Source organism: Gymnoscopelus braueri, assembly GCF_963280865.1.
Source record: "Gymnoscopelus braueri genome assembly, chromosome: 8".
Taxonomy (NCBI): Eukaryota; Metazoa; Chordata; class Actinopteri; order Myctophiformes; family Myctophidae; genus Gymnoscopelus; species Gymnoscopelus braueri.
The window spans coordinates 36,925,003-36,935,997 of record NC_137609.1 but is presented as its reverse complement, the minus strand read 5'-3'; the positions used below and the strand labels follow the sequence as shown (position 1 = coordinate 36,935,997).

The window sequence follows — 10,995 nt, the reverse complement described above, 5'->3', positions numbered from 1 at the left end:
GATTGCAAAATACAACCTTTCTCTTCCTGGAAAGTTGGCACACTGAAACAGAAGCCAAAACAAAAAAGTCAATACTTTTTTGTTTGTTTGTTTGTTTGAAATATTGTCTGAAATGACCACTGATGATGTCTTTGGAGGAAACCGGTTTCTGAACTGTCCACGGCCCACCTCTAACACACAGAGCAAATAGACAGAAAATCCACAATTTAACAACGTTAAATGAGCGATGTGAGCTTGTTGTTCTGCAATTTTTGAACAGGGATTAAGTGGTTAAGCTTGTGTGTGAAGCAGCAATTATTTATTTGTGTGCGTGGATATTCCTGCTATTGTTACTGTTAGATCACCTGATAACCATCACATTCAATGTATTCTGATTCAGCCTCAAGTTTAATCAAGAGAACTGCCATTTCTTTCCCCCTTTGAAAATGTTGCAAATAAACAATAACTTTTTTTCTTACAAGTAAATCTCTGCAATTCCTTAAATCAAAGTCTTACAGCCTTACTTTTTGGCATACTTTTACTTTTTTGAGTACATTCATAATCAGTAATTCGACTTTCAGTCCAGTTTTTGATGAAGCATTGCACTCAATTACTTTTGGAAATTTAAGAATTACAAAGTAGCATACACAGTTCTGTTTTATGATCCAGTCAGGAGAAGATTCTATTGAAGTTTGATTTTGTTGTTGTTAGGCAGAAACCTCTTATCTCCATATTTTAACCTCTTTTTTTTTTTCCAGTGGCGGCTGGTAGATTCTTCCCCAGGTAGTGCTACACCAAAAAACAAGCCAACAATAACGTACTATGTTCACACTAGTCACACTAGTTTATTTTGATAGGCCCTGCCCTAGTAGTAGTCATTCATTTGTGAAAGACAGACATAATAATGGCATGAGCAACATTTAGATTAGTACTACACCTTTTTGTACCTTTTGGTTAATAATAAAATACTGCTGTATTATATGATTCATATCCATTCCCTGCAATAATAACACAAAAAGTTGTTTTGTTTTATAAGTTAGGCTATATTATGTTTACAATCTACAGTACTTAAGCATTTTGGTATGAAAGCCAGCATTCTTAATCCTGTATCATACAAACCAAACCGTGTGTAAATCGATCGAGAACTCAGCCAGTTGTGGTGCTTTTCATGCCTCATTAAGCTTTGTTTATACCATGATACTGTAATGATACTGACCATGATACTGACCATGATACTGACCATGATACTGACCATGATACTGACATGATACTGACCATGATACTGACATGATACTGAAATGATATTGACCATGATACTGACCATGATACTGACCATGATACTGACATGATACTGACATGATACTGACCATGATACTGACCATGATACTGACCATGATACTGACCATGATACTGACCATGATACTGACATGATACTGACCATGATACTGACATGATACTGACCATGATACTGACCATGATACTGGCTATGATACAAAAGAAGAAAGGGGGGGGGGGTGATCTCGCCTAGGGTGCCGGGACGGCCAGAAACGCCACTGTTGGTTGGCTAAGCACTTTAAATGAGGGTGTCCAGAGTGCCTTCTGAGCATAAATAAAGATTTGAATGAATTAAAAGATCGAATTGCGGCACCCGAGCCGGGACAGACAGACAGACAGACAGACAGACAGACAGACAGACAGACAGACAGACAGACAGACAGACAGACAGACAGACAGACAGACAGACAGACAGACAGACAGACAGACAGACAGGTTTCATGAATTGATAGAAGATAGATACTCTAGAGGCTGCTGCTACTGTATGTTAATGCAAAACAGATACTTGGGGACTACCACTGTTATTATCTCCACCGGGCCGGGAGGTGGAGAATAGGTTCTCCTCTGTCTATCTGTCTGTGTGTGTCTGTCTATCTGTCTGTCTGTGTGTGTGTCTGTGCACGGGTAGTCTCGCAAACCGCTGGACCAATCGGTGTCACACTTTGCATGCACTCTCAGTAGGCCAAGGAAGACACTCCATCCAATTTTCCAAATCTGACTCATGGTGGGGCTTTTCCAGGCCACTCTACATTTTGTTTTGGCTTACACCCGTATAGGTTGCACAATCACATTCCCCCCTGAATTCCGTAGATCATGACGCAACTCCCAATAAAGGCCATACCCATTTCCACCTAACTAGACTTTCAGGCATTCAGCATTTTCTTCAACAAACCTTTTGCTACTACTCTTTCAAGATTTGGCTTCCAAAGTTTGCAAGAGGGACCTATTTCATAAGAAATGCCAAAAAAACATGAACAATGAACAACAATCGTGCAATTGACCCCAAATTTGAATACCCCATAGTTGAGGGGCCTCAATCACACATTGAGGGGCCATTTTTGGGTTACTTGTATTCCAGTACCCAACCTCAATTTGGAGCATTCATTATTTATTTGTACAGCAAAATGTAAACAGAAATATTTCATTTTTGTACTGTATGCAAGATGTAATGGTTGTAAATATAACACTAAGTTAACATGTAAGTCAATAGATTTCCTTTAAGTTTCATTTCATACAGCAAATTAACAAATCAGTGACACAACTCAACATGAGAGAAAAATAGAAAAATAGAAAAAAAGAAATAATTTGAGTATTTGGGTGTACAGAACATAAACTCACATCTAATTGGCCATGGCACCAGTGAAATGAATAATTAGCAAAACATAACAATTGAACATAAAACTAGAATGAACTGCCAAATGAAAAAAGGAATATCAATATCTTCAAAACTCTTATTTAAATGCCTTTAAAGGCTATGGATTTACATAAACATTAACCACCAAAACACAAGATACTATAATAATAATAATAATAATCATCATATATATATAGCAAATTTCATACATAGAATACAACTACACACAAAAACAGATCATAAAAAAAAAATACATAAAACATCATAGAAGAATATATAAAATGAGTATAAACAAAATGAGCATAAAACGGTAAGAACAGTATAAAATCAAGGAGACAATATAAAATTATAAAAATTAACTATTAGAATAAATATCTAAGATCTCGCTTAAAAGTGTCGGCCATTCGGGGGTTTATTTGACAGGGAATTCCATAGGCAGGGGGCATAAAAACTAAAAGCTTCCGTGGCACCAACGTTGTGTAAAGATAACTCTCGATGCAATGCACCGTCTTACTAAATACAGAAAGAGACTGCTGTTGTTTGTCTGGACTCTCACCTGTGACCAGTACGGCGTGGTTGAACCGGTCAGGGGTTTGTTTGAACACCTACCGGCATCGCTCTCAGGATCACACTGGGTCACCGAAGCCTCTCCACCACAAGGTCACAGCTACAGGAGAGGAAGTGGCCCCGAAAAGGACCATATTTCTTTTTTCAAAATGTTTCATTTATGTATATAGATTTTTTTATGGTTATTCACGACTGTTGTTTTTAGCTGTTGATCTCACTGAAATCTTCATTGGTTTGTCTCCACCTAATCTTCTCCCTCTCCTCCACGGCCCTCTCTCTCTCCTGCACCTCAATCATCCCCTCTGTCACTTTCTTCTCCAACTCCTCCACATGCGTCAGCCACTCGCTTGCCATTGTCTTCCACGCTCCAGAATGCTCCTCCCTGGAGAGAAGCGTCTTCTCCCACAGCTCCAACTGCAGCTTCTTCCTTTTCCTCCTCTCCTCTGAGGCTAACATCCTTTCCCAATCCACCTCCACCACTTTGTACAGCTCCATGCTGGCTTTTGCATCCTCCACAGACGAGTGGCCTTTCTTCCCCTTCTGGATGTCACGGTTGAATATAGCCTTGGTAAGTCTCTTCAGCGAGGCACACTCTGTTTCTTTAAAGCCGGCCTTCTGGTTGAGCAGAGGGATACGGGAGGTGTCTCTGGTAAGCGCCGCGGGGTGACGGTAGCCCAAGGCGTTGAAGTCATTGTGGATGGCATGACCAATCACCACCTTCCTCGTAATGAGCCTCAGTATCTCCTTCCTAGCATACGAGTATGGTGTGGCTTTAGCCAGATCACACGATCGGATTCCACTCCAGCGGGTGCGAAGGTCAGTAACAGGCACAGGTGGTTTGATGTACTTGTCATACACTACATCTCCTCTATAGGACACGATACTGCAGCGTGCCAGTTGACTGATACAACCCTTTGGGCCCGTGCCCACCATCTCACAGTCTATAGCAAATTTTGTTGGCTTTCCAGTTGGTGCTGACCCTCTGAGGGAAGAGGCTGTATTGAACTTCGCCATTTTATTTGTTTGCTCAAGGTTATCAGTGTTAGTTTTGTTAGTAGCACTGGGAGGTGGAGGATGCATGGCCCCATCTTTCCATGGTGGGTGTCCCTGATGGCTGTGTGCTGCTTCTTTGCTGTGACCAGGCAAGGAGGGCCTCACCTTCCTGTCTTTGAGGAAGTCACTTTGTTCCAAGGATCGTCTCCTTTGAAGAATGTCCTTTTTACAGTTTTCTACTTTGACTGTTCCTATGATTGTTCCTATGATCATTTCTCATGATTGGTGTGGTATACTTCCACATGCCTCCAGGTTGAACTTTTTTTGAAACTGTCTACAGGTTGCGTAGGGTCATCATTATCATCAGATAACACCAGATTGATCAATAGCTCATACATAATAATGTATCCTCTGAGCTGAGGTCTCTCTTTTACTTTGGCAGTGACGTAGTTCTGACCTCACACTGTGATTGGCTGAGAGGCATTGTCACTATCTCCAGATATAGAAATGTAGAACTCAGTGCACCTTATTTACCGTACCTGCACATTAACAATGTCCACCACCAAGTGAGGCTAATGTTTGTGTTCTTCACATTCTAACATATTAGAGATTTCAATTGCTAGTCTTCTTCAATAGAACATGCTGTTCATTGTGTTAATAATGGTCCCATTTAGAGTAAAATAGACAAGATAATCCAGGGTATACTTGGGCTTGGCTACGTTGTTACTGACACGTTTCTACAATAGAGTGTAGATACAACTCACATCTTATCTTATCCTTATATGAAAATTAGCTTAACGGCCTGGCCGGTCCTCCCGGCGGACCTCTGGCTCATGTCACCATGACTTAGCCATAACCATATAAGGAGACAATGCAGCTCTATATATGAGCACAAAAGGGGGCATGCCCATACAGTATATGGGCATATACTGAAGACATCAAGGATCTCCATATGGGCATAAAAGGGACAAGGACGGACAGATACAGAGATCTCCACGTAGCCCTTGCTTAAGGGGGGACTGGCCGGCCCGAACCTCGTTGTCACGCTCATGTCACTATGGATCTCCATATAAAAGGGACAAGGACTGACAGATACAGAGATCTCCATATATGGGCATATTGGTCCGATCGGCCCGAGCTATACCTCTATTTGCCAGACCCAGGGGGTCAGGCCTACATGAGGCTTTGTCGGTCCCTCTTTTCCTCCCGGTCAATGTTTTTCCTCCCGGTTCAACGTTTTTGTCCATATATGGTGCTTACATGTCCCTCTTTTTGATTGGCCAAGCTTAGCGTGACGTAGTGCTCTGTCGGCCATTCAGATTTCCGGCCATTCAGATTTCAACCACTAGGGGTCTGGCAGTACCAGGTCCCCTGATTCCCTTGTTAAACTACAAGCACTGCGCAGCCCTCACACCGCCAATCCGACCGATATCTGAGTCATAGTGGGCTTTGACGGAGTACCCGTTGTACCCGTCTGTCTTTGTCCCTTTTGTGTCAGGATCTGTCTCTTTGTGTCTTCTGTTGTATCGTTCCTTTTGTTCCCTGTTCTCCTTGTACTGTTATTTTGTAGTGTTGTCCTAGTGTTTCCTGTTTGCCTTGTTGCCGCTTCCTGTCTTGTCTCACCTGTATAATTGCATTTGTAGTTCACCTGTGTCCTGTTCAGTCTCAACCATTCATGTGTTGATTGTAGTGTTGTATCACCTGTGTCTAGTTAGTCTTTGTGTATTTAAGCCTCCCTGTGTTCAGTGTTAGCTTGTTCGATTATAGTTGTTGTTATGGTGTTCTGTCCACGATCTGTTAATAAATCCTTGTGCATTAGACCTATTCTTCCCCTGCCTATTCTGTTCTGCATCTGGGTCCAACACTCCTGCCTTGCACGTGACATTTTGTGCCCATATATGGAGATCTCTATCTGTCTGTCTACCTGTGTCACTTTTATGCCCATATATGGAGATCTCTGTATCTGTCAGTCCTTGTCCGTTTTATGCTTATATATGGAGATCCCTGATGTCATCAGTATATGCCCATACATGGGCATATCGGTTGGATCGGTGGTTCTGGACAACTGGATATCCATACAGTATGCCTTCATATGAACATATCCATTGGATTGGGGGTTCTGGATAACCGCATATCCGAACAACTCGAAAAGAGTTTGTGGCTTTGCCCCCCCCGCGAACCCTCTTCTACCATGCCATTGAAGGCACAAGGGGGCGGGGCTGGCAGGCTAAGTTAGTGCAGTGAGTGGCAGTTGGGGCAAACGCAGTCCCCACCGATATTATTTACGATTCTGTGCCTATCGGTACATAACTCGGACGGCGCTTAGTCGACTAGCAGACCATCGGCCGGTCGTCGCGGGCACTCGCGCCTGGAGGCGCTCGGGCGCGACTCCTCGGCCTCAAGGTCTGCTGAGTCGGCGCGCCTCCGTCATGGTCCAAAACTATACTTTATCGGCGAAAAAAATAGTCTGCGGTTGTTTGAAAAAGTATTGTCCCAAGCAGAAGTCGAACCCAGACTCCCAGAGCTGGTGGATCGGTAGTTGAAAGATTAGCGAGGTGCGCCACTGAGGCCGGTGCTGAAGTTTGGTATTTGGGTTGTAAAAGAATGTGACGTCCTAAGTCTTCTATTGTAGAGGAAAGAAGTCCCCGCCCGCGTGCCCGCCCAATAGGGGAAGCCTCGCCCCGAAGGGGCGAGGCTTGTAACGGCATGGTAGAAGAGGGTTCGCGCCCCCCCCCCCCCCCCCCCCGGTGGGACTATTATCATGGCAGACCCCTGACAAGTGTCTGTGCCAAGTTTGGATCGGAGCAAAAATGCGCCTCGCAAGTCTGGATGGTGTAATAGCGGATCTCAGATAATTAATTCCCAATATGTGAAACATAGTGGATCTCAGATTATGAGCAATAAATTACCTTTGTCTACACTCAAACAAGACACAAAGACACACAGGCAAAAACGTTATCTCCACCCTGCCTTTGGGCCTGGCAAAGATACAAAAAAACTGTCTGCTTGATGTCTGTTACCATAGCAACCATGACATCATCAAAGTATTCTGCCCAATCAGCGCACACCTGTGACACACCAACTTGGGAGAGTTTGTGGATAAATAAACATCTATTTTGCTCAACATGTCAGAGCTAACAGTTACATACTCCCTGTTGTGATATTTGGTTATTTAACGTTTTTTGTCTAAGGCAAATGGACGGAGAACAGAACTTCAAGTCCAGGAACCAGTCAGATGATGCTGGTGGCAGGCTGGTTCAGGATGAGCACCCAGTATCAGATGGGGAGGCTATGAGCAGTGACAAGCATCATTCAGAGGATGGGGAAGGCAGGGAGGGTCTTCATAGAGACACAAAAGAAGAGCAAAGCCAAGGACAGAAGTGGAAGGCTGTGATGCAGTCAGACAGCGAGGAGGAGGGTGGAGGCAGCATGAATGCTGGCAGTGACGGCGAGCAGGGGGACAAGAAGAAGGGTGCAAATGATGATGCCGTTGATGATAAACCAGTAAAGCGGAAGAAAGCCATTCTGTCAGACAGTGAGGATGATGATGATGATGATGACGACGACGATGAGGGCAAGGCTGTAAAACCATTGGTGAAGAAGACAAGAGTGTTGTCTGACAGTGATGGAGGCTCTGAGGAGCCTGACAGGAACCTGTCTGCCAAGCTGAGGGAGTCAGGCTCAGACAGCGAGAAAGACGAGGATGAGATGAGGATGAATGCTGCTAAGAGCAAAGGCAAGAAGACAGTGTTTGATAGTCACAGTGAGTCTGGAGATGAGAAAACGATCGCAGACATCTTTGGAGAGTCTGGGGACGAAGAGGAAGAGGAGTCTGCCTTCAACCAAGAGATGGATGGAGAAAAGGAGGAGGAGGTGGAGGTGGAGGAGCAGGTGGAGGAAGTTGTGAACAGAGGTAGTAAAGACACCAGTTTCAAGTCAGATTTTGATCTGATGTTGGCTCGTAAGAAGGCCCAGAATGGGAGGAAGAGAAGGAAGAACAGAGATGGAGGAACCTTCATCACCGATGCAGACGACGTTGTCAGTGCCATGATCACCAAGATGAACGAGGCTGCAGAGGAGGACAGAATTCTCAACAGTCAGAGGAAACCAGCAGTAAAGAAGGTAACTCTGCTGCCGATTGTTGTCATGCACCTGAGGAAACAGGATCTGAAGGACACCTTCATAGACAGTGGGGTGATATCAGCCATTAAGGAGTGGATCAGCCCTCTGCCAGACAAGAGCCTCCCAGCACTACGAATCAGAGAACAACTACTCAGGATCCTACAGGAACTCCCCAGTGTCAGTCAAGAGACGTTGAAACACAGCAGGATTGGAAGTGCTGTTATGTTCCTCTATAAACACCCCAAAGAGTCAAGATCGAACAAAGATCTAGCACTGAAACTAATCAATGACTGGTCACGGCACATCTTTGGCGTGTCATCCAACTACACAGCGATGACAAGAGAGGAGAGACATCAGAGAGACCTTGACCAACAGATGCCACAGACTCGAGGATTAAGTTCTGACAGTCAGACTCCTGGTAGAGATCTGGAGAAGCAGCTTAATGGAGAAGAAGACGTGCTGATACAAGGTGATACTGGGTTCTCTGCACGGGCCCGGGTGCCCATGCCGTCTAACAAAGACTACATGGTCCGACCCAAATGGAACGTGGAGGTGGAGTCCCACATGAGTCCAGTAAAGAAACGACTTTCTCGTGTCAACAGACAGACGCGCCGTTTTGCTCACAACCGTCGTTTGGCAACGAAAAGTCATGCGGTGAACATCAGTGTGGACGGAAGCCATATGCCACTCTGAGTAACACTGCCTCAATTCTTTTTTTCCGCAGCAATCCCACAATGCCTTCTTTAGAGGTTGTACAGAAACGTAACGTGTGTAGGAAGCAGGTTTACACTGTTTGTTACACAGCTTCTCTTTTCTGTCCATCTGTCTGTGTCTGAACATAGTGTGTGGGTTTTCGTCAGGTCTGATGAACAGGACAGACCACTGTAGACATGACACAGCTGCCTGCTCACTTACCGGACATTAATCAAGTCTGGATGACAACATTTGATCTAACAGCCATCTTCCCTAGGGACTGACTACTGTATCTCTCTCCGTCTACACAATACCTGTCTGTCTGTCTCTTTCTCAGTGTGCACCCCTCCACTGTTCAGGCAGCTAAATAGATGTTAGACATCTTTACAGGAGGGATATGGAGATATGGAGAACTTGACACAATGACACCAAGAGAAACAACCTGGCCCTCAGCATTCAAGAATTTTAAATCAAACACCAGATTATTTCTGCATTCAGTTAATAAAAACGAGCAACAGACATCATTATCACACCAGGTATGCCAGCCTTTGGTTGTTTAACACTTCCTTTTCCAATAACTAATCTTCTCAAACACACAGTTATCTATCTATAGGTCGAGACAGGTCTAGAAGGGTTCAAGAGTCAAGACTATGTAGGTATGGTATGCTATAGAGCTGGGAATTCTTTGGATCAGAGCCTGGAACAATCTGCGTTGCACATCCGCTAATTATGTTAATATATCTTGCTATGGCATTGGCAACCTGCCAGATCAGGCTGGGAGGGTCTGATAGGCAAATCAGAGAATCAATCAAGCCAAGAGTCTGATCACTGATCGAGGTGGGGTAATATGCCTAAATCATAGCCATAGCTCTGATCAACAGTCTGTGGCGGGTCTTGGAGGCATGTGGAGTGATCCTGTGCTTGCGAATCCCGGACGAGCTTTCTGAGCTTTTGTCAATTATAGTAGTATAAGATAAGATATATCTTATGTTATCGTATTTATTTTGTATTATGTCATATCATGTATTTTCATGTTTTTATATTCTTCAATGGACCCCAGGAAGATTAGTTGTCGGCCTGGGTATCATTTAATGGGGATCCATTAAAAAAACAGTAAACAATGGACAGACCAAAGAGCTGATCGGCGACTACAGGAAGACGGGCTGAGAGCACACCCGCTTCTACAGAGATGGCGCAGCAGTGGAGAGGGTCAGAGACGGATGTTGTGTCAACAAAGCTCACATGCTTATGAAAGACTCTAGCCACCCCAACCAACCATGGACAGTTTCAGATGCTACCAAGGGTATGCTAACCTATACGCTTATTATATTGTACTGTATGGTTAATGCTTTCAAATAACAAAACAGTCCTGCACACTGCTCTAGTCTACACCAAGGTCACAGCAAGAGGTTATTTTTATTTCTTATAATGTTTTATGGTTATAATTAATCATAAATCATTAAGGGGCAAGTGACTTCGTAGCCTCAGAGCCACTGGAAGTAGATTGCAAAATAGCTTCTTCCCCAGATAATCATATATGAATGATCTGGCCTGGCCAGAGAAAAGAAAAACGAATGCTAATCCCCCCTCGCCCCAACTTCCTGTCTGGGGCTGGTACCAAGGGCACTGGCACAGGCCACTTTTCAGCTTTCAATAGATGTTTATAACCTAAGAGTAAGAACCTTGCACACAGCACCTTCAAGGCGTGCTAGGTCAATGGTCAAACTGTTTCCTGATTCCCTTTTAAGGAGCTAAGCATGAAGTGCTTATTATATGCCGCTCCTCATGAGGAACAAATGTGCCTCAAGGACCCATAAGTTGCGCCTGAATATAGTTTGGCAAACACAAGCATCACACCTCAATTTTGAGGAATCTGCACACAACTTTCTATAGACAGTCTTGGGACTATTATCTGAAATCCCAGGTAAACAAAAGTTTGTACATCAATAAAT

General features: G+C 44.0%; 2 protein-coding genes across 2 annotated transcripts; one reads left to right on the top strand and one right to left on the bottom strand.

The window, feature by feature from the left end:
- Positions 1–3,436: 3,436 nt before the first annotated feature.
- On the bottom strand, positions 3,437–4,501 carry LOC308090826 (interferon-stimulated 20 kDa exonuclease-like 2; the record flags this gene model as incomplete). The annotated part of the gene is made up of 1 exon (XM_080436099.1): positions 3,437–4,501. The coding sequence occupies one exon, from the start codon at positions 4,499–4,501 to the stop codon at positions 3,437–3,439; it is 1,065 nt and encodes a 354-aa protein (XP_080292225.1).
- Positions 4,502–7,423: 2,922 nt separating this feature from the next.
- On the top strand, positions 7,424–9,043 carry LOC308090825 (protein IWS1 homolog; the record flags this gene model as incomplete). The annotated part of the gene is made up of 1 exon (XM_080436098.1): positions 7,424–9,043. One exon carries the CDS (start codon positions 7,424–7,426, stop codon positions 9,041–9,043), a length of 1,620 nt encoding a protein of 539 aa, XP_080292224.1.
- Between the last annotated feature and the right edge of the window lie 1,952 nt (positions 9,044–10,995).